The sequence below is a fragment of the Enhydra lutris genome, unplaced genomic scaffold (assembly GCF_002288905.1).
Source record: "Enhydra lutris kenyoni isolate GAN:26980312 unplaced genomic scaffold, ASM228890v2 scaffoldscaffold19, whole genome shotgun sequence".
NCBI lineage: Eukaryota > Metazoa > Chordata > Mammalia > Carnivora > Mustelidae > Enhydra > Enhydra lutris.
Genome location: NW_019154103.1, coordinates 25,425,115 through 25,449,815, shown reverse-complemented (window position 1 = coordinate 25,449,815; position 24,701 = coordinate 25,425,115). Strand labels below are relative to the sequence as shown.

The 24,701-nt window shown below is 36.9% G+C and overlaps 1 protein-coding gene across 1 annotated transcript in view; it reads left to right on the top strand.

The window, feature by feature from the left end:
* The first annotated feature begins 4,306 nt into the window (after positions 1 to 4,306).
* LOC111148408 (solute carrier organic anion transporter family member 4C1) overlaps positions 4,307 to 24,701 on the top strand; it is a 65,242-nt gene continuing 44,847 nt past the window's right edge. Inside the window, exons 1-2 of the mRNA XM_022504930.1 lie at positions 4,307 to 4,756; positions 8,438 to 8,701. Coding sequence (XP_022360638.1) covers positions 4,411 to 4,756; positions 8,438 to 8,701 — 610 coding nt within the window. The 5' untranslated portion in view covers positions 4,307 to 4,410. The remainder of the gene's footprint in view (positions 4,757 to 8,437; positions 8,702 to 24,701) is intronic.

Below are 24,701 nucleotides of genomic sequence, written 5' to 3'. Positions count from 1 at the left end.
ACTATCAAGAATGGAAGCATGGCTGTTTCTCTAGTCAATAAAGCTGGCATTTTGTCATGAGGATGACATTGTGATTATATATTCTATAAAACGATAACATTGAAGACCGTTTCCTGGCATCAAAATCAGATTTTGAGTAGAAAAGAATATGTTTTAGAAATACACTATTCATTTTCTGTAGAATTTCTTCTTGCTTAAAGCATTTCTTGAGATATATATATATATATATATATATATATATATATATAAATCCAACTGTGCTATCTTCACTATACCTAATGTTATATTTGTATAATAAATATCTTCCTATAGAGTTCACAGTATTTTGAGTAAATTATAATAGTAATTACTTATCAGTGAAAAACTTAACTTGATCATACAGCAAATTTTATGCTAGAATACATTTTTTCACTGCCTACCGGGTTAGCTTTCTTATGGGAACTATAGTATTAAATGTTTACATGTTTTGTTTTTTAAAAATTATAATCATCCATGTTCATAGATACATGTCTTTCTTAATGATTTATGGTTACTTAATGATTAATGATTTCTAAAGAAAATATAACTGCTATTTCTTCTAAACATAAATGTATCTGTGCAACTGCAACCAAAAAGTACTAAAAATAATCTAGTTCAGCATTACATTTTTTCTTAAATATAATTTATTTTTAATTATACATTTTGTAGAGTGTTTAAAATAGAAAAGATAAATGAAGAATACTAAGATCACTTAGATTGTGCCATTGCTTTTATTTAATAAATATAAGATCCAAGAGTATTAATAAGTCCTTAATAGTGGGATTTTTAGTTACCACAACAATATCAGCACTTGACCATCTTTGTATTCAGGCTCTCTCAAGATCCTGTAATTTTAATATTCTGTGAGCATCATCGTGTTATATTACTAAAGGATTTACATCCACTGTACAACTGAAAGGGAACTAATACACTATTAAAAGCACACAGAAAGAAAAATGATAAAGTACCAAGATAGGCATATAAGTATATTTCCATCCAGTAGGTATACCTACATGGAAGGCCAACATATAACGATGAGATTTCTTTAAAGCATGGAATCAAAGCAAGGGGAGTTGGTGTGATCATCTTGATAGCTCCTGTCATTAAGCCACTTTATCTTGACTTATCCAGTTCCTGAAGGGAAAGACCTACTGCACATTCCAGAGAATGATCCATAGGCAGGGACATCTGCTCCTGTGTATGCTGTTGGAGCTTTACTACAAAATTTGAATACTATTCTTTATCCCATTTTCTACCCTTTAAAAATACATCAAATGAAATCTATTAAAAGAATAGCAATTCATTAATTCCCTTCTCAAATTTAACATGGTATATTTTGACTATGCTCACTAGATTTACCCTACATTGACCAAAGAATTAAAAAATGACGACTTTCCACAGAATTAGAAAAAAAAATCTATCAAAATTTTTTGGTTTTGCTTTTTTTTTGTTTTTTTGTTTTTTGTTGCAAACCTGAACCCCCTTCCTTCCAACATTGCATCACAAAGTATGTAAGGGAACAGGAAAGTGGTGTTGATAACACTTTCAGCAAGAGCAAGATGTATTTAAGATGAAGCAATAGCACTTTCACTAATCTTTAAAAAGATATCATCTCTTCTCATGCACTGCAGCAGTGGAGATTTCTCCTTACACAGTATGGACTTAAGTGCACGATGAGTATGCTACTTTGATTTTGATAGTATAATTTGAATTTGCTAATTCAAAGCTTGTGCAAAAGAGTCTTAAGCCATGACTGTGTTTATCATATAATTTCATCAAAGCAAAATTTGCTGGTTGTTCAAATTAGTTCATATTTCATAGACAAAGTGTATATTTACACCTTTAGACATCATTCTAAGTTCATTTCTATGGAAACTTTTTACAATAGAAGGCCTAGGGGGAATTCCATACCAAGCCTAATTTGGATATCTGCAAAATCTGAATATCTGCACTTCAGAGCAGAATTAATCTCCAAACTTATCAACATCAGATCACATGACTGTCGATCTCTTAGAATTGCTAGCAAAAATTCTAACCGACAGTGATAGGCTGTAGCAATTCAAAGAGAGAAAATGCAAGGTCCAGGGACGATATCTGACAGAGAGAACTTGGAGTTCAAATCTTAAATAAGTGCCAGGCCACTTATTAGCTATATGGCTTTAGGAGAGTTACTAATCCTTTCTAGAATACAGATTCTTTAATATGTAAAAGGTAGATAATAATAGCTACTGTTCTAGTAAGGGTTAATAATGAAATATATAGGAGAGATTAAAAAAAAAAGATAGTTCCTACTTCTACTCTTTCCCTATGTTCTTGATCAGTCTAGACTTCCAGGGAAGAAGGAACAAGATGTATGTTTATTCAAAGTAAAATATATGTATTTTTTATCTCAATCCCCAGCTCAGTAAATAAAGCAGATATAATTGAAACAAAATTTTCGCAAAATAATAGCTATCATGTGTCATGCACTGTGCATTTTCTTCTGAATTCTAGTTTATCTCATTAAGAAGTAAAAGTGTTTGAAAACATTCCTCTAGACATTTTAAATGAGCTTAGCAACTATAGTTAGAAGAAATAAACACATCTTGTTTTGGGATGGGGGTAACTTTTCCATCACTATATTCTCTTCTCTAGGATTAAGGCTAAGCTTGGATATGATCATTATATACTACCAAATCATTGCTATTCAGGAGGTATTAGCACTCAATCTAGAAGTAGCTTCTTGGACAGGCAATCAGCCAGATGTTTAATGAAGACAGCAAAATGTGGAAACTCTCTCCAGATTATGATTAATTTTTAGTGAAGTAATCTTTTAATGAAAGGACCCTTATAAATAAATAATAGTACTAGTGTATTGACAACAATATAATATAGTGGGTATAGTATTTGGACATCTGAGACCTATATTAACTGCTAAAGGTAGTCCAGACACATTATTTTGAAGTTTTATAATCAACAATTAGATTTGAGGAAGTAGGTTCCTTAATACTCTGAAGTCTTATGAAACGTAACAGCTTTGTGTATATAGGCCCATTACACAGCAAAAAGGAAATATATGTGATTTATATTCTGTTCCTTATCACAATACACATTTATGGAAAAATAAACATCTTGAGATGTTGATACAGCTTTAAAAATGTCTTCATTTAAAATTTAGTATGCATTAGTCTATCTTCAGAAGGCAAAGAGGTTGGATCCTTTGAAAACCTAATCATGTCACGATCATGTCACTCCTTGGTTCCATACCTTCCAATTTACTCACAATGGAAGCCAAAGTCCTTATTATGGCCTTTAAGGTTTAGCCCCAATCACTTCTCCCCCCCCTCCCCCCCCCATTTGCACCCCTTCACCTGCTTTCAACTCCTACTGTTCTCCAACCATTTCATTCACCCCAGCCATTCTTTTCTGCACATGAGACTCTCGAGTCCCTTATCTTCTTCAGGTCTTTGCTCAGACTCAGTGAGGCCTTTCCTGTCCACCACTTTTTGATGAATGAACGAAAAGAATGAAGGAATTTTTAACTATGGCGTAATGTTCGGTTCTTCAGAGTGTGTGTTTTAAAATTTATTCCACAGGTAGAAGTTATTACATGAATATTAGTATTGCTGATCTTAGCTATGCAATATACAGCAGAAAGAATATCATATATAGGCTTTTAAAGATTTCTAATTTCTGTATCTTCAGTTTTGGGGTAGTCGAACCAAGCAGGTGGTTATGTTGCCACGTTGATGGCCGCGGTCATGGGGAGTAGGCCGGTGGGGATATCCGTTTCTAGGGAGGATGACAGGTAAAAGTCTCACCATGATGCTCAAAATCCCAAGTATTGTCTTTTGGGCTACCCGATTCTTGGCATTTCAGACCTAGTCCGGTTTGGTAGCCAGCAAAGGAAGAAAACCGGCAGGATATTTTCTGGAATGATCTCCCGATGCAACTGCGTTTGCAGCTTTCCTGTCAAGACCCAGAGGGAGCTTTATGGCCACTAGACTCACAACGTCTGGTTCGTTCCCAGTCCCTGGGCTCCAGGAAGCAGCGCGGAGGCCTGAGGGGCTTTCGCGGGGTCACCAGGCGGCATCCGGGCCGCATGGCCGCGCCCGGCATTCCAGTTGGTCCCCTGCGGCAACAGGTGAGGCCGGGTCGAGCGCCAATCACACAGCCAGCCCGCCCGGCGTCCGCGCTCCGAGCTCTAGGCAGCGGCGAGCTCGAGGAGGAGGATCCCCGCGGCGGCGCGGCGGCGGCGGCGGCGGCTGCGGCTTAGCCCTGCAGGAGCGACGGCACGGAGGCGGGAAGTGCTCCCGCACGGGGGCGCTGCCACCTGCGCGGGGGAGGAGCCAAAGAGGAACCGAGTTTTTCTGCCGCTCGAACGCACTGGAGTTGGGAGAACCCATCCTGACCATGAAGGGCAGCAAAGGCATCGAGAACCCGGCTTTCGTCGCCTCCAGCCCAGACACCCCGCACCGTTTGTTTGTATCGCCCTCTCATGTCGAGGTCTCTGACTTGTCCATCAATACCCAGCGACAGAATTCGCAGCCGCGGGAGCCTCCGGAGCCCCAGAAGTCACCGGAGCCACCCCGGCCCCCTGCGGATCCCGCTGTCTCCCAAGAGCTGTCCGTTCCAGAGTCGCTGTCCGAGTTTGAGGAGGGACCCTGCGGGTGTGGGAACTTAAAACCGCAGAGTCTCCAGCGCTGCAACACGCCCCAGGGCTTTCTGCTTTACTACTGCCTCTTGGCCCTCGCGCAAGGTAATGGCCAGCGCCCGCTGGAGAGGGCAGGGGCCCAGCGAGGGCGAGGAGGGGCGCGCGGAGCTGGTGGGGCGGAGAGGGCAGGTGTGTGCGGCGGAGCCCGCATGGTCCACGCGCTGGGCGAGGCAGCCCCGGGCCTGGGGACTTGCAAGCGCTCCCACAGACGTCCGCAGGCTCAGGCATCCGCATTCGAGCTTTTCCTTTGTACCAACTTTTAAAACTTGCCCTGTGAGCTTTTTCTCCCCCTTTTTGTGTTCTATCTCAGTTTAGCCGTTTCCGATTCCTTAAAGGAAGTGGAAATTACTGGAGCCTGCCTTTGGGAAGAGTTTACACCGGGGGTATCCATTCTGTGCTACAAAAGCATGTATCTTGCGAAACTCCTTATTAAAGGGATTTTATTTTATTTTATTTTTTACATTGTTTCTGGAAAGGAAGGGTTAATTTACAGGTGAGGGTAAGGTAGTTCTCAAAGGAGAAATTTGTGGATAGGTTAGGTAGCAGCATTCATGTATTGTGAGTACATTTAGTTTGAGTTGTGTGTGGGCACAGGTGGAACCCAGTGAATGTTAGCAAAGGCCCAAGGCGTTGTTGAAGGGCGAGGCTTTTGAAACGCAAAGGAGTTGTGCAGTGTGTTTTGCTCCAGGATCTCTTTTAGGGTCTCTTGGGAGTTACTGATAAAGTCCACGTTTATACCCTTAGGAGTTTGCAGTCTAGACCTGGTTTGGAAGAGTGAGTGGTAGAATAGAGGAAGAATGGGTCCCAGGAAAGAAAGCATGGAGAAGGTAAAAGCTGTTGCTGTGTTGCCCAATGCAGGGGGTGAAAGAAACGGGAAGGCAAGTTACACTAAGGTGACAGACTCATTGAGGAGAGGTGGGCATTAAGATGGAGCATCCTAAAGGAAATGCTGAAGGTTAGTTAGAATTTGATGGTATGTAGATATTTTTTGGTCACTTGAGCCTTATTTCCAAAGTATTTTGTAAAAAGGCCAACCAGGGCCGATTGGAAGAAGTGTAATCCAAGAAATATTTTTGAGGAGGGGGAGGAGTTGGAAGGAAATTGCTCTTTTTTAAGATTAACAGAAGAGTAAATCTAAATATATTCGTTCTTTTCTTGTCTTTAATTAACATATAATGTGTTATTTGCCCCAGGGGTACAGGTCTGTGAATTATCAGCCTTACACAATTCACAGCACTCACCGTAGCACCCCCCCCCCATGTCCATTACCCAGCTACCCTCTTCCTCCCTCCCACCCCCCAGCAACCCTCTGGGGTTAAGAGTCTCTTATGGTCTGTCTCCCTCCCCTTCCCGTCTTGTTTCATTTTTTCCCTCCCTCCCCACTCCACTCTTTCTATTCTTATTCCTGCTCCCCTATCTGAAAGGAACTCAGTGCCCTTTACTTTTGCACATAATAGGTGTTCAGTAAGCAAGCATTGATTGCAGGTCAACTGCAGCTTTTCTGCCAAAGGTTGTTTTGTGCCAAAAAGTTATTTCCATTTCCACCTTTCTTGCCCCCACCCAATTTCACCTTCTCTCAACGTCTTGGTCTTAGTTGTCCAAAATCTGTGACCAAATATTTCAGTGCCATAGGAATGCAAAGTTCAAAGAAGTTAGACACAATTAAAATTTCTTGTTTTATCTTGAAACCTATTCAGAAATTTCTGTATTCAGGAACACATTCTTGAATTCCCAAAGGAAGTCTCCAGTAAATTGTTATTTAAAATTATTAACAAATACTATTGACAGCCCTAGAAAGATGGGTCAGCTTTAGCCTAGAGTTATATCTATCTAGAGGCCCCCAATTTAACAAGCATAATCCTAGATGAAAGTGACCCAATAAATTCTCGTTTCAGTTTAAATCTGAATTATTACCATTTAAGTTTGAATTATTACTTAATCATATTTCTCAGACATGATCCCTGGGAGGTCCATTTCCATGGTATATTAAGTAGTGTTTGGGAAAAACAAAAACCCTATCTTGTCAGGTTAGTTTACTTAACCCAGAATTTCTCAAAGATAAACAGGGTTTCTCTTAGCACTTAACCTTCTAATGTGCCTCCTATTCTCATGTATGTATAATAGAGACATGTAGTGTGCAATATTTCCTGAAATTTCCTTTATTAAAGCAGAGTTCTTAGAACTTCTATAGCATTGAATTCAGAGTGGTATTCATAGGCTTTAAGTGCTAAATCTCCATAAGAGTTTATAAATTTACTTTCTCAGAGAAGTTGTACCATGAAGACAGTTGAGTTTTCATGACTAACTTTTAATCAGTATGACAAGTGTGTTGGGAAGTTGGTTTTTTGCGGGGTGAGGGAGTTGATCTTTGGATGGGGAAAGTTTCATATTCTCAGATAAGTTTATCTCATAAGCATGTCATTCCTAGGTACATTAGACACTATACCTTTAAATTTTAAGAACTGTAAATTGGCTTTTGACTTATTAAATTGGCATAAAAATAAAATCATGTTAAGACTTTTAAAACTTGTCATATTGGTTTTCTTCAAATATATTTAAGTTGCAGTCTTGAGAAAGCAAAATTTAAAGAAGTTGTAGAAATCATGACTTGTGTATATTCTGTTAACTAATGAGTGAAGATGAGTCATGGTATCCTCTTAAGTAAAGGGAGTAACTAGTTAAAAACTGTATAATTTGGGGCGCCTGGGTGGCGCAGTGGGTTAAAGCCTCTGCCTTCGGCTCGGGTCATGATCTCAGGGTCCTGGGATCGAGGCCCGCATCGGGCTCTCTGCTCCGCGGGGAGCCTGCTTCCTCCTCTCTTTCTGCCTGCCTCTCTGCCTACTTGTGATTTCTCTCTGTCAAATAAATAAAATCTTTTAAAAAAAAAACTGTATAATTTGATCAGATGCTTTTTATTTTCAATTTATACTAACGTTTAAACTCCTGTAAATTTAATCTGTATCTGGACAAAACCTTTTTGTTAAGTCAGTCACAATTAGATTTCCAGCTTTTCGTTGTTTACATTATAGTCTTCCATCACAGTTGTAATTAACAGATAAAGTGTATAGTTTTTCGTTTACTTTGCATATGATTTAGAATGCCAGTAGTTGAAATGACTCTTAGTGTGTGTTTATTTTTGTTCTAGGATCTCTTAAGTTACAACTTTCATGTCTATAAAAGTTTTAGAGGAAAAGATGTTTGAAGCTAAATCTCACCTTTCATAAGACTAAGTCAAGGATCTCTAGTTATATATAAATACGTTTAATAATTGAACAACCTGGGAAGCAATTGGGCATTACTTTAATGACCTCTGAGTCACCTGTACTTTTTTGTATTCTTGTGAGTGAGGTCTAAGAGAGTATGTTACTCTTGGAGTCTCTCTCACGGACTGGCTTCATGAGAATTTACCAGTCTGATTTTTTGTTTGTTATATAGAGAAAAATGAAGTTATCTACAATTTTGTTTATGGTAAGCATCGATTTTATTTAACACCTGAAAATTCACAAGTGTACCATTTAAAAGCAAACTGATTTTTAAGGAAGTTTGTTTGAGTTGCTAGCTTTGAAACTTTGGGACTTTTAAACTTGGCACATTAAAAAAAATCAATATAAATGAACACTCAAACTTCAGTCATAACCAAACTTTAGTATGTTGTTTTAAAACTCATAATCCATATGGGGAAGTTAATAAAAATCATGTACATACATTTTCTTTTCTCTCTTTTAGGTATTATCGTAAATGGCCTTGTAAATATTAGCATTTCCACTATTGAGAAGCGCTATGAAATGAAGAGTTCTCTGACGGGCCTGATATCATCAAGCTATGATATCTCATTCTGTTTGTTGTCTTTATTTGTGTCATTCTTTGGTGAAAGAGGACACAAACCAAGATGGCTTGCATTTTCATCCTTTATGATAGGACTGGGAGCACTTGTGTTTTCAATGCCAAAATTTTTTAGTGGAAGATACCAACTGGGGTCCTTTTTTGAAGGTAAGTTTCTGTTATGTTTTTGTTTGTTTTAATTTAAGAAGTACTTTAAAACAAGGCCCTTAATTCTATATTGCAACTTACTTGTACAGGTGAGAAGGGTAAGGACTTAGTCTCCTTCACTATTTACTGCTTTGTTTTGATGTGAATTGTGTGAAGTAGATTAGTGCATTATTCATTGCTTCAGTGGTTGTTCACGTTATTAATCCTCTGAATCTCATTCCCCAAATTACTCATTGCTCAAAAAGCAATGATCAGTTTTCCTTTGCATTTGTAACGTCGTTGGAGTTCTAAGAGCTATAGTTTTCCTGTGTGTGTGTGTGTGTGTGTATGTTTTAAGTTACTATTTATTTGAAAGAAAGAGAATGAAAGAGGGCGCCTGGGTGGCTCAGTGGGTTGGGCCGCTGCCTTCGGCTCAGGTTGTGGTCTCGGGGTGCTGGGATCGAGCCCTGCATCGGGCTCTCTGCTTGGCAGGGAGCCTGCTTCCTCCTCTCTCTGCCTGCCTCTCTGACTGCTTGTGATCTCTCTCTGTCAAATAAATAAAATAAAAAAAAAATCTTTAAAAAAAAAAAAAGAAAGAGAATGAAAGACAGCATGAGAGAAGGGAGGGTCAGAGGGAGAAGCAGACTCCCCACTAAGCAGGGAGCCGGATGTCGGGATTCCCTGGACTCTGAGATCATGACCTGAGCCCGAAGGCAGACACTTAAACAATTGAGCCACCCAGGCATCCCCCAACCCCCGGTTTCTGGTTTTATTTGCTGTGCTTACAGCTCTGCACTCTGGACATGTTGATTTCCTGATTCCTGAGAAAAGAGAGATGAAATTTATAGAACTGAAGCCTTTCCTAAGAACTGAAGCTAGCTGTACTTATGACTGTATTAGAGACATAGAACTTTATGAGTTATCTAACGTGTTGCTCTGGTTAGTTGAAAAAGTACATTATTCAAAGACTCAAAAGGAAATTTGACTATATTTCTATGGTTTTTTTTTTTTTTTTGTTCTCCCAAAGAATCCTTTTCAATGAAGAAAACAATTATGGTAGAGCCAGAGGGATGTTCTAACGAAGACCTTAACATTTTTATTGTCTTTCCTGGGATTTTTAATAGGAAATATTGAGAAAAAGAGGGTTATAAAATTAACTTTCAGGAGTTAGATAAGTGAGGAAAAGGCTTAGAGTAAGAAGAAAGGAGAACTGGGGCCTGTTGCAATATAGGCATTATTTTTAAAAAGTTAAGGTTCTTACATTTGTGGAGTTTCAATATTGAAAATTAATATTAAAGTGTTAACATTCCTAAGACCAACTTCCAAATTATAGAATGACAACCAATAGGAAAATATTTTTAACAGTTTAACAATAATATTTTTAACAATTATGCAGCATGGTTTTAGGAGTATACTTAGGTAAGCAGTCTTCATTTTGGAAATAAAAATAGAATATGCAAGCATATAGGACCAATAGAAGGTGTTTTTAAAGAGTTTTGGTAGAGTTTGGAATAAATGAGATAAGGAACGTATGTTATCAGTGAAAAGATCACTTTTGTTGATTCTAGATTGGACAAGATTCTGTAAGGCCAATGTCACATGATTTCCCTGGAGATAGTTTTAGGAACAAGGCACACTAAGCTTTAGTATGACACTTTTGAAATCGTAACACTAAAGTCTAACCTTGAGTCTTTCACATAGGAAACATGATACTGATTCTGTGATAGCAAAAATACTGTTCATAGCATTTACATGGTAATCTTTGTACTAAATCAAATTCCCCAGTCTTCCAGTTGATCAGATGCCCTATTTGTTTTAAAGTATATGAGCTCTGATAATATCTCTGACTCTCTAAACTAAAACACAACACCTGTTGCAGTACCAAAGCCTGATCTCTCTTCAACATCTCTTCAGTAATCTTCTTAGCTTCATCTCCTGCCAGACACACTTTGAACTGTAGCTGATCTGAACAATTTATAATTCGCCAGGGGAAATGGCCGCAAATTAAGGTGTGTGTCATTGGGGACAGAGATAAAGCCAAGAAGATTGTTAAAACCAGGTCACATTATACTGTACTATGTAAGTTTTTACCAAGTTCTTTTTGATATGTCTTACTGATATTTTTATTATTTTAGTTGAAGTAGATTTGAGGAATTGGCTGATTGTGAGGTTTTTAGTCTAAATTAGATGCATAATTTAAATCATAGCTTATCACTGGCAAATGGAAACAAAATCTCAGGTTGCCCTTGTGTTCTGTCATTTATACAATGAATATTGCTTTGGACTCTACATGGTGCTGCGATAAACAGCGAAACAGTTTCATGCCATCAGGATTTTCTGTGGTAGTGGGAAGAAATACAAAGTTCATAAACAAATGAAATAATTGAAGATTAAAGTGATTTTATGAAAGAACAAATAGTATGAAGTAATAGTGCATAAAAGAGAAAATATGTGGTCAAGGGAAGGCCATTTTGACAATAACTGGATAATGAGGAACCAGCTTTAAAAGATGCTTTCCTGGCTGGAGAAAAACATGATAAATGGCCTTGGAGGGGGAAAAAGTTTGGCAGGTTTTAGGAATTTTCACTTTGGCCAGCATGATCAAGGCAAGGGAGAACATGGCATGACATGAACTTGGAGAGACCGGTAGATGCCAACATGAGGCATTTAGATCTTCCTTTAAGTGCTGTGGGAAGTCATGAGGAAGTTCCCCCTCCCCCACCCTTTTTTAAAGATTTTAGTTGAGAGAGAGCAGGAAGCACAAGAGCGAGTAGGGGTGAGGATGGGCAGAGGGAGACGGAGAAGCAGATTCCCCACTGAACAGGGAACCTGACTATGCAGTGCTTGATCCCAGGACCCCAAGATCATCACCTAAACAGAAGGCAGATGCTTAACTGACTGAGCCACCCAGGTGCCCCGAGAAAGTTTTCCAAAGGGACGTGTGTGACCTTATATTCTGATATGATCATTTTGGCTTCTGTTCTGAAGGATGAGAGTAAATAGGAGAGAATCACCTAGGGGTTTTTTATTAGAGTCCAGGTAAGAGATAAAGGTGGTTGGACTGGGTTTGTATTAGTAGAGATTTAAAGGAGTGAATGATTCTCAATGTATTTTCAAGGAAAAAGAGTACTCTTTGGTAGATTGATTACGAAAGAGGAGTGAAAAATGACTCCTTGATACCTGGCTTGGCCAACTGGAGCCATTCACTCCCAATGCAGAATAGCATTGAGAGTGGAAATCAAGAAATCAGGTTTGGAATTAGTGGGAGCTGAATATTATGTATCTCGATAGTGTTGTAATACATATCTTTGAACATACATGTTTGTATGAATGTGCAAGTTACTATTTAGTCTTCATTCCTAGAAGGGCTCATAGTAGATTTGAAGGTCTTCCTCATTCTAATTTTTGATAGGTAATGCCACACTGACTTTTAGGAAGGGATGTACCAGTTACTCTCTCACAGCCAATACATGAAAATGCCTAGTTGCTATCTTGAATTTTTGCGTTTTTTTTCCCTGAAAGTGTTCTTTAATAGGAATGTGTCTTTGTGGTATGTTTGTGTAGGTATTCAAATATAACAGATACAGAACTCAGGACTGAAACTGTATTACATATCTAAAGGAAAGGGATCCAGGCATTTAGAAACAGAAGGAATGTTAGAAATCATAAATTCCTTCTTTTACACCTCTAGGACAAGAGGTGAAATGGCTTCATAGTGATTTCATAAAGCAGTCAATAACAGCTAAAACTAATACTAGTTTTTGTGCTTTGTTTAATGTTTTTAATTTTTTAAATTTCTCATAGGTTTATTAACTATATTGAATAGTTTTAATATTTTTATGAATTTATTTCTTACGTGTTTACATATTATATAATTACTTTTGTGAATTTAAACCATTTTTCTCCAATTTCGAATAGCCGGTTATAATGGTCTGTTCGTTCTTAAAAACATAATAACTGGTCTTTTCAAGTAAGTTAATCCACTTTTGCAAATTTTGGACTCTATAAATTTGGACTCTTTCATGATTTGTCCAAGTCTAAGGAGAATATACAAGAAAACAATATGAGTGGGAAAAGAAACAAAAGAGTTGAAAACTCTCTGTAAATAGATTAGAAACAAGGGCATGTACAATCTTGTTAGGTAATATAACATAAGTAACCTAAAGAGCCTTTCACTAAGAAATCATTTTATTAATTGAAATTATAGTATAATTTAATTTGAAAATGACATTGAGAGAATTAGCATTTTCCTTTGGGTGCCTTTTTGTTGTTTTTTGAGCTTGAGAAAAGTTAGGGCTCAGGACGAAATCATTCTATAAGAGGAGATTAATGTAATATAATATAGTTGGTAATTAGAGGAAAACAAAATGTGAAATATGATAAGCCTGTATAATTTCCATAGGTGATAGAAAAACACAAATGAGGTAAAGAGTTAGCAAAAAGGTAGAAAAGGGTGTTTGAAAACAGCTTGAATTTTCTATTCTGTAAAAATAAAATTTGGGAAAAAAAATTTTTTTTTAAAGATTTTTTTATTTATTTATTTGACAGACAGAGATCACAAGTAGGCAGAGAGGCAGGCAGAGAGAGAGAGAGAGAGAGAGAGAGAGAGAGGAGGAAGCAGACTCCCTGCGGAGCAGAGAGCCAGATGCGAGACTCGATCCCAGGACCCTGAGATCATGACCTGAGCCGAAGGCAGAGACCTAACCCACTGAGCCACCCAGGCGCCCCTGGGAAAATATTTTTTAAAGGGAAACTTTTATGAAGACCTAAGGGTTAGAGGTGATTATCTAATTTCAGAGATATTTATCAAAGGGAAGTTTTGGTTGTTATTGGATACAAAAAAAGGGAAGATTAAAATTGAGAGAAATGCTTCTCAGAACTAATTTTTATATATGTTAGCCTGAAAATAGAATACTGTCATAAAATACTTCTAAGTAAATAATATTTGACTTTCACTTTTGATATATTTTAACTTGTTATTACATATTTTAATATCTTTCAAATATTATAAAAATATAATAAGTAATTCTTTACCACATAACATTTTGTTTTCCTCCAAGCACTTTTTAATTCCTTGTGGATGAGTGTTAATTTAATGGCGCTAAGGAAAATAATCTCTTTGTCTCTTTGAGATTTTTGGGAAGGGGATCCTTATTAAATACTTAGAAATTATAGGTAAGTAATTACTAAATCCAGTGAAGCTCTTTTTCTTTACTGACCAATAGTTGGATAACTTTTCTTAAGTCATATTATTTTCATGTTTCTCTTTTCCATTCCTTTCTCAGGAAAAGATAGCTCTCAACACTTTACATTTACTTCAGCATTAAATTTCTAATGTTTTAGATTGGTATTTCAGGAAGAATTCTGTACCGAAAGATGTTGGTTATGCAAAGTGACTATTTAAAATTTTGAACTGGGAAAATGATTAATGTGAGACTCAAATGTGTGATTTAATTTTAGTTACTGTTTTGCCTTTTATCTTGTATTCATAAAGATTTTTTTTTTTTAAACATGGAATACCTGTCTAGATTGGAGAAGACATAGGGCCAAGGATCTTACAGTTTTACAGTTGCTAATTTAATACAGTATAATTTCTCTGGGCCTCTGAATGTTCTTCTTCCTTGATATTTCTTCTTCCTTATAAAGAATCAGTTTTATTTTTCTTATATTTCAATTTAATTGCAACAAATGAATAAAAAAGGAAAGGTAGTATCTTAGACTATGTAATGATGTAATAAAACAAATGATTCAAAAGATTTTAAAATTCCATACATAGGGTAAAAGAGCTAGAACTAACTTTTAGGGGTAGTCAGTGCTCCAGATGAAACTAGCATAGTTTTTAATATCCAAGGCACTTCAGTCTTCCACAAACTTCCCAGATTATGTGAGTTACCCTAGATGCTTGCTGCCATCACTCACTGCCCCTTGAGGACCCTGACTCAGCAAGTCTGTAGTAAGACTCAGGAATTTATATTTTTTAAAACTAACCAGGTTATCTTATCAGTCCATTTGGGGAAACATATGTCCAGCTTGGTGCTTAATTATTTTGTACAGTTTCAGCTGTGGGCACAGAGGTTTCTTTTTGATTTCAGGATTATTGCTTTATAAATTCCTTTAAAATAGAAGTTTCACAACTGTCATGAAATACTAGATACTTTAATGTAGCCAGTTTTGTTGAAATTCACATGACCAAGCTTCTGAAAAAAAGGAAACAGAGAAAATTAAATAGGAGGCATGTGTCAGTGAGTTGTTAGCACAAACTTATTTCTGCTCACAGCTATAATTTGTAAATAGAGATTTAAAAACACATGCCCTTGACCAAAAGAATATAATGTCCCGGTGTTTCTCAAAGTATGATCTGCAGAGTCCAGCTTCTGAAGATATTAAGAGTATCTTAAAAATATGTTTCATGGGGCACCTGGGTGGCTCAGTGGGTTAAAGCCTCTGCCTTCGGCTCAGGTCATGATCTCAGGGTCCTGGGATCGAGCCCCGCATGGGGCTCTCTGCTCAGTAGGGAGCCTGCTTCTTCCCCCTCTCTCTGCCTGCCTCTCTGCCTACTTGTGATCTCTCTCTATCAAATAAATAAATAAAATATTTTAAAAAAAATATGTTTCATGGTTCAATGAGGTTGGGAAAAACAAAGTTAAGGGCTGTCTCTGTTACATCCCTGTAAGTTAATGCAGTTTTGAATCTGTAGTTAAGAGGATGTGATATGTACCAAAGGACTCCACTGCTTGGCCCCTTTACTCTGCTTCTGCTGCTCACTTCATGTTTTCTCCCCCAGATAAGTGTTTTGGTGAGCAGGCTTTGGGGACATCTGTTCTGTGCTGTCTTACATCATTTTGAAAGCCCTTGTTCAATTTAGAATCTTGATTATGGCCAGCATTAGAACAGCCTGTGATGGATAGTAGGTGTTCAAGAAACGTTTGTTGAGTTGTCAGATATTTTAATGAATGAATGGATCCTTTCAGTGGAGGCATATTACGAGTCTAATGACTTCCCCTCCGTAGAAAGGCAGTAAGAGCAGTTAATGTCAGATAGAGGCAGTTTGGGATGCTCTGTTCACATTTTCCATAAACTTGGCCTAAAGAGTAATGGGGCATTTTTTTTTTTTTCTTCGCCACCGAGGGGAGTTTTGGGAGGAACTGTGTTATCAGAGGCAGAGCATAGATGATCTTTATGGGTAAGATTTGGGATCTGAAAAATTTACAGTGCAAAAAAGGAAGCTAAAACAAGAAGCATATTCAGGAATAGTAACACAATGTTTTGATGTTCTACTTTTGTTTTTTGTCTTAATTACTTGCTAAACTGTTGATTTCCCTGTGTAGCTACCATGCTTCTAAGGTGATGCTGAAATGCCAGGATTTTTTCTTGATAGACTATTAGTAGTGATTATCCTTATTTGTTTTCATGTATAAAATAAAAGGAAATGTTCTGATAAGGCATTCAAGTTGACCAAAGGCATAGTTGTGTCTTACTGGTATAGTGTACGGGAGGTGATAATTAAGCAATGCTTTTGTTGCTTCCTCAGAAAGGTTGGTAAAAATGTGGTTTGTAGCAAGAAAGAAATGAGGAAATTCTATTTTCTAAGTCACTGTTCTTAAAAAAAATGCCCAAAGAGGTACTGTGTGTTTTAATGTATTTTTTCCCCAGTTAATTACTATTAGCACATTACATTGAGAGAAATTATGCAGCAATATAGCAGGGATATTAGGGTCAGACAAAACTGAATTTAAATTTTTGCTCAAATGCTGTGTGATAGAACTGTGTGGGCCTGGACAAGCTTTACTATAAATTACGATGATGATAATAACCCCTTCCTCACTGGAGACTGTATGATACTGTATACTGTACTATACCATAATGATAAGGCAGTGCCTGGTGCATGGTAAGTGCTCATTAAATAGTAGCAATGAATAATAGTGATGTTCATGATAATTTAGTAACAGCTATACTAATGTTAAAAAACTACCTTTCTTAGGACGCCTGGGTGGTTCAGTTGGTTAAGCTTCTGCCTTCAGTTCAGGTGATGATCCCAGATCCCTGGGATGGAGTGAGGGGCTCTCTGCTCAGCTGGGAGCCTACTTCTCCCTCTCCCTCCTCAGCTTTCCCTCCTTGTTCTCTCTTTCTCTCTCTCTCAAAAGAAGGAACAAACAAACAACACCCCCCCCCCAAAAAAAAACTACCTTTCTTAGTTTATCTCAAAAGTCTGGCTAAACACTTCCAAAGTAATATATTAGAGAGGATTTTAATTAGCTATGTTTCCAGGATTTTATTCTTAGGAGATAAGAAGATAACTTTGTTTGGTGTAGTTCAGCTTAAATGGATCCACTCAAAATAGTACACTAAAATACTACCTTTTAAATAGTCAAAATGCCTGTTTAAATATCTTTAATTTTTTATCTAATTTTAAACATGATACATCCGGGGCGCCTGGGTGGCTCAGTGGGTTAAAGCCTCTGCCTTCGGCTCGGGTCATGATCTCAGGGTCCTGGGATCGAGCCCCGCATCGGGCTCTCTGCTCCGTGGGGAGCCTGCTTCCTCCTCTCTCTCTGCCTGCCTCTCTGCCTACTTGTGATTTCTCTCTGTCAAATAAATAAAATCTTTAAAAAAAAAAATAATAAACATGATACATCCTTTGCAAGCCATTCAGAAGATTTAAAAAAAAAAACCTGAAAGAAATGGAATAAAAGGGAAAAAATGGAATAAATGAAACAAAAAGGAAGGAAATAAGACATTTTTATACCATATCTTAGATTATCCACTGCTAATATTGTTCAGTTTTCTTTATGTATATATACGTTTGTATGTGTATCACAAATAGTCACACATAATACACACATTTACAGTACAGTCATTAACACAGTCATGTTCACTCACATCCACACACTCTAACATTCTTACATATTCATACATCTTGGATCACATTTACACATATGCATTCAAATGTACATTTAAAGGAAACAACATTTTGAATTTATAGATAATCACTTTTTCTTTAAGAATATATATTGGTGGGGCGCCTGGGTGGCTCAGTGGTTTAAAGCCTCTGCCTTCGATTGGGTAGTGATCCCAGGGTCCTGGGATCGAGCCTTTGCCTTCGGCTCGGGTCGTGATCCCAGGGTCCTGGAATTGAGTCCTGCGTCCGGCTCTATGCTCAGGGGGGAGCCTGCTTCCTCCTCTCCCTCTGCCTGCCTCTCTGCCTATTTGTGATCTCTCTCTGTCAAATAAATAAATAAAATCTTAAAAAAAAAAAAAGAACATATATTGGTCATTGTTATATGTTAAAACAGAGTTGCAAATTATTTATGTCTTTATATTCATTTTATAGATAACCTATTTAATCAGCCCTCTTTTGTTGTGTTTTTTTATTAGTACATTTTTCTGGTTAGAGAAGTCCTATGGGTCATTGCAGACAATTTGGACAATACTAAGGAATAGGAAGAGAAAAAAAAAAATTCATTGTTTTTTCTCAAGGAAAAGAAATTTGGGACTGTGTTAATGTTTTTAATGTGCCTATTTCTTTTTTTTTTTTTTTTCTTAAAGATTTATTTATTTATTTATTTGACAGAGAGATAGAGATTGCAAATAGGCAGAGAGGCAGGCAGAGAGAGAGGAAAGCAGGTTCCCTGCCGAGCAGAGAGCCCGGTGCAGGGCTCGATCCCAGGACCCTGAGATCATGACCTGAGCCAAAGGCAGAGGCTCAACCCACTGAGCCACCCAGGTGCCCCATGATATGCCTATTTCTTATAGAGTTAATATAATATTTTGTATAGTTTGCAAACTTTGAACATTCTTTTCTTATATAACATTCCTTTTTAACTATTCTCATGAAGTTGAATATTTATATTTAAAAGTTTTCTATTGTAAATTACCTCATGCTAACATTGATTATGTTTAAAGATTTTACTATATTTTGGTAATTATACAGTATTTAACATTGCAGAATTGTCTTTTTTCACTCAGGATAATTCTCTAAAAACTCACCAGAATGGTGGTTTATCCAATGTTCATTCCTTTTTATTGCTAATTACTAAGTTGTTCATGTAATGAATGTATCAGAGATGGTTTATTTAACCATTCACCTACTAAAGGACATCTGAGTTGATCTGTTTTTTGGTTGTTACAAATAAAGTTATGAACATTTGTATGGATTTTTGTGTAAACATAGTTCTCATTTCTGTAGGATAGATGCCCAGGAGTGAAACAACTGGGTCATGTGATAGTTTTATGTTTATTTTTTTGAGAACTGCTAAACTATTTTCCAGAGGGAGTGTACCATTTTATAGCCCATCAGCAAAGTATGAGTGGCCCTATCATTTGGTGCTGTCTTTATTTTTTATATTAGCCATTCTGATAGGTTTCAGTGAAATCTCACTGTGGCTGCAACTTACATGTTCCTAATGGCTAATGATGTTGAGCGTCTTTGCTCGTGTTGATTTGCCATCTGTTTAACCTTGGTGTAATGTCTGTCCATGATTTTTGCCCATTTTCTAACTGGATTGTTTAATTTGTACTGTTGAATTTTGAAAGTTGCTTATGTATCCTAAGTCCTAGATCTTTGTCACATAGGTGATTTGCACATATTTTCATCCAGTGTATAGCATATCTTTTCATATTTTTAACAGGGTTTTTCATAAGAGCAAAAGATTTAATTTTGATAAAGTTCAGTTTACCAGTTTTTCCTTTTATGGATTATATTTTTGTTGTCAAGTCTAAGAATTCTTTACCTAGTCCTAGATCCTAGAGAGTTTCTATTTTTTTTTTAAAGTTCTAGTTTTCCATTTTTGTCTGTGATACATTTTGAATCTTGACTCTCTTTGTCTTCCCATTAGCACTAGCATTCTCTGTTTTTTCCTTTAATATACCAAACATGTAAGAAACATATTTGTCACGATAATCATCTGGTTGGAAAGAGGAAAATACATAGCAGTCACTAGTTCAGAGAAATCCTGAAATCCCACTGGGAAGATGGTATGCTTATTCCTTGAGTAAAGCTGCCTCTTGGAAGGTGTTTATTGTTCTCTGTTGGTTTTTTAATCATCTTTGGCTATATTTGAGAGGGCAGATGGAGGGTATACTCCTTGGATAGTTAGAATCTCTATCAGCCTGTTTCTTACCTGTAGAAATTTGGGAACTAAGGGTTATTTTCATACTCATTCAGTTATAATCTGTTGAGAAGAGGCTGGTGGTTCATTTGGTGATGCAACAGTTTCAGAAACCAATTTGTTATCTAATTGATTTGGGTATATGTGCCAATAGCCATACTTATAGTTTTGTTGTATGTCTTATCTTTCTTAACCTCATGTCTCTCTCTGGACTTAATTAAGCATATCAGACTAATGGGAGAGTAATACCCTTAGGTCCTTTTCTCTAAGCTGTATTTTCCAATTAAAAGTACTTGCTTGGCACCATCTTAATCCATTTAATGGTATTAACAGTGAGTGTGGCCTTGTTTTTATCCTTGACATGGTCTGTTTTAATTGACCTTTGTTACTCACAAAGGACTTCTGAATTTTATCTTTTATAGGATTTGGATGAGAAGCAGTTGTCTCTTCCAACTCTGAAGTCTAATCCTATTCTCTTTCATTCCATGCAGAATGCTTGGCACAGATCCACTGATCACCCACCGTGCCATTACTGTCAGTTATTTGGGTTATTGGAAGAGGTCAGAAAGGCAATGACCCATAAATCTCTGTAGGATGTTAAAATATGTTACTTAAAAAAAAAAAAAAGTTTCAGCACAAGCTTGCACTGTTTTTTAGCATATTATCAGGCAAAGGGTCGATAGTAGGTATTTGTTGAATGAGGACCCCCTGTAATGCACAGAAAAGCCTGCCACATTGAAAAAGAGCAGAAGAGAGGAAGGAACTGTTTCAGAAAGTTAGTGAATAAATAAATTACAGGATTTCTTTATTGAAATGATTCTGAGGATCTTGAGTAATACTAAATTGTTCATGTGGTCCCTGGGATAATGTGAAAAACACCTCTTTCTTGAAAAATTATCTGTAACCATGCCATTTTCTTTTCATAGATTGTACTTCCTATTATCTCCATTTTGTTATCAACGTGGTCATGTTTCCAATTTCAGTTTTATAAGAGCAAATAATTGCTATAATACAAAATATTTTACCTTATGTCTGAGTTTTTAAGATAGACTCAGTGGTATTAAGAAGTGATCATAATAACTAAGTATAAAATATAAAATATTGGTCCTTTTGGTTTTGCTAAATATGACATTTTCTAGGATACAGTTTCTGTGACCGAATGCTGATTACTTCAAACTGAAATATATTCTCTAGTCCTAATGTAGCATATAAATTTCATTTATTACTATTATTAATCTATGATTTCTGTCCTTTTTCATATTAATCTGTTATATTCTGACATTTCCAGTTCATTTTTTGGTATTTATTCTTATTTTCCTTTTGTTTACTTTATTACTATAATACTTAGAGGCTATAAATTTTGTATTTGTCAGGTTTTAATTTTTATAGTATCCATTACTGTTATTGCTACATCAGATAGAATTTTGGGGGAATGTAGGAGTTATAATTTGTTCATCATTTTCAGTATTTAATTTTTAATATATTTTTAAAATGTCAATTTTTAATACATTGAATTAACACCCAGGGCTTTTTGCTATGAAAGTTAATTGATCTTATATTCTTTTTAAAAAAGATTTTATTTATTTATTTGAGAGAGACAGAACAGGTAAGTGGGGGAGGGACAAGGGGAGGGGAGAGAATCCCCAGTGGAGTCTGTGCTGAGCACAGAGCTGGATGCGGGGCTTGATCTCTTAATTCCAAAATGGTGACCTCAGCAGAAAACAAGAGTCAGATGCTTAACCGACTGAGTCATCTAGGCACCCCAAATCTTATATTCTTGTGGTAACCCTTGTTTTTTGAAAATTCAAAAAGACCTGTAGAATATAAGTTGTATTGGATATTTCTCATTTGTCTATCCAGATCCTGGGGCTATGCTAACCTTCAGAGGCAAGGTCGGCTCCATTACTGAATGAATTTTAGAGACCAAATTGACATATTTAAGTGGGAAAATTCTAAGTTTTATGGGCAGAAACCCAATCTGAATCAATATTATAGGGTTTCACAATCCTTTTACCAATTCCCAGACCTACGCTAGTTCATAGATAGAATTCATTATTGATAAGAAGGCTAGATATCTTTGAAGAGCTTTACAACAAAGCCAGGAGTATATGATGCTTCTCTTTCCCTAAACCTACCCTAAAACATTTTATCCAGTGTTGAGGGGGAAGGGTAGTATTCATATTCATTGGAGATGATTAGATAATAGCTCTGAACTCATCTGATCTCTGGAGTTCTAGAGTAGTGCCATGGTCCACTGATAAGAAAGGGACATAGAGAGGTCCAATAATAGACTTGGCCCCAAGCTGCTCTATATCACAGTAAGAACCCATCCTGTAATTTTTCTTAGTCTTAGGATATAGAAAGGGGATAGATATACTAGCTTGAAGAATCTCCACACTGGTTACCTGACCTGTGGATTGAGAGACATTATTGTAGGAAGAAATAATTAAAAACCCCTGAATGAAATAGTAAACTGGAAATAATATGGTATTCTTAAGAGGATTGTGGAGTTTAGTGATGCCATCAAGATTTGAAAGATATTAGGGTGGTAAGTCCTACTACATTCTCACTTTTTTTAATGAATTTGGTGTAAATGCATGATAAAATCATAGAAAATGACTTTAGACCATTGTAAACATAATTAAAACTATAACTTTATTTTTTTATTACTTTATAATCATAGAGTATACATAATACTAATTAGAGCCATGTTTCCAGATTTGGTACCTTTTCTAGAGCAAATCGACATAGACCCTGATACCTAATATATAGTTACTGATCTGGCACATGTTTTGTTTCATTTTTCAACTACAAAATAATCAAGATGACTTGCTTTTCTATGGAAGAACAGGATTACATCACTATTCTCTTCTATCAGTACTGCACACTCGTTTTGCTCTTTGGTATAATATGGTCTAGAGCAGTGGTTCTCAACTGAGGCCAATTTTTCTTTCTGGAGAACTTTTTGATTGTTATGACTGTATTGGAGGGTGCTACTGGCACCTAGTGGGTAGAGGTCAGGGACACTGGTAGACATTCTACAAGGCCTACAGGAGAGGCCCTTCCACAACAAGGAATTATCTTGCCCCAAATCGACATTTGTGATAATCTAGTCTAGAGGTACCATGATCATCTTACTATCCCACAGAATGTCTTGCTGGACCTTATATTGATGGTATTAAGCTAATTGGACTTGGCCAGTTAAGTATTTATTTATTTACTTATTGTATTTTAGAAGCCTCAGTAAAATATATGCATGCTAGAGAAAAACCACAAAAACATCAAGACCCTACCATAACAGTATGGCCAAGGCCATGTTATAGTACCCTCTTTGCACATTCCACATTCTGCACTTGCATAGCTCTTGGTGTATCTTTTGGGATTTGGGAAGCCTCACCTACCTCATTGGATACATTAATCTAACATATTTATTAGGTAATGCCTAAGATTGCCAGAATTGAGTAGGAACTGAAATAAGGTAAATTTCTTACAGCAGGTATAGACAGTATTTTTGGCAGAGAGGGAGGATGTCAGAAGCCTCTGACAAGTCTTCACAGGGAAATTACTGTGAACACCCCAGGTTTTTGTAGTAAGACCATGCTTTCTTCTGCTTACAGTATTCTCCATTTGAAAAGTGGCTCTTGGTTTGCTACTAGATGTTGGTATGTTAGATGTAAACATGATCATGATCTGAACTCCTCATGATGAAGTATTGTTATTTACTATAACAAATAATAAAATTAGACTTGTGAAACAGTATTTCTTATTAAATGAAATGGTAGATACAAGTAGGTTTGGAAAGCACAAGTAACTATATAGCCAAGCATCTCACATTTGCAAGCTGCTTGTTTTTATTGCCTTGTAGATGGATGTAAAGATATTTTTGCCACTTGTTAATGCTCATTTGGGCATATCCTTTGTGGAAGAGGTTCTCAATGAGGAATAAAAGATGGTCTGTGCAGGGAATGTCATTCAGTGTCTTGTGGAATAGTACCATGTAAAGAGTGGCCATAATGACATAAGCATGGATCCACAAAGATGCCTTTCCCTCATCAAGACTGGTCTGTTTACCCTCACTGCAGATGGACTTTCCCTCATCAAGACTGGTCTGTTTACCCTCACTGCAGATGGATTTATTAACTCTAGGGGTGTGTTCTGAGAGCTTCTGATATGCCAACTTTCCCCAGGGCAACCAATATACCCAAAGGCAGTTAAAATATGTCTCTACTAGTTGCAAATTATCCTCCTAACTTAACTATATATTCTAGATAGGAATTTCTTCTCACTGCTCTCCATGCCTCTGCCAACACTCAACATTGTTTGACTTACAGAATGCCTTATTCATTATAATTATATTCTATACAACACCACTTCTGACCAAGAAACTTATTTGCAGCAAAAGAGATATAGTAACAAAGTCCTGCGCATGAAATTCACCTGCGTGTCTTACTCTGTACCCTAAACCCAGAAACAACTGACTTGTGGGGATGGTGTTCATTGTGTTGTAATTCGTAGAACAGAATTTTCTTAGAACATGATACATGTGTTAAATAAGGCAGAAACCACTCTGTTTTGCCGGATCCTTTATAGACAGAATGTATAGGGTAAGGAGCTAGGGAGTGCCAAAGGACTAGTGCCTCTTCCTACTGTATCTAAAATTCCATTTATGGAATTTTTGCTTTCTGCCTTGGTCTTGTTGAGTCCTAGTCCCCAGGAGATAAAAAGCTTTCATCAGATAACCCATTCATTATTCCCTTAAAGTCAAAGCCTAGACTGTACCCTAATTTTATATGTGTGTGTGTGTGTGTGTGTGTGTGTGTGTGTGTATATATATTTATATTAAATAATCAACAGGAAGAGAAGATGGTCACTGAACTGGCAGAAGTGATAGGTCCTAGTTACTCAGGGGAAAT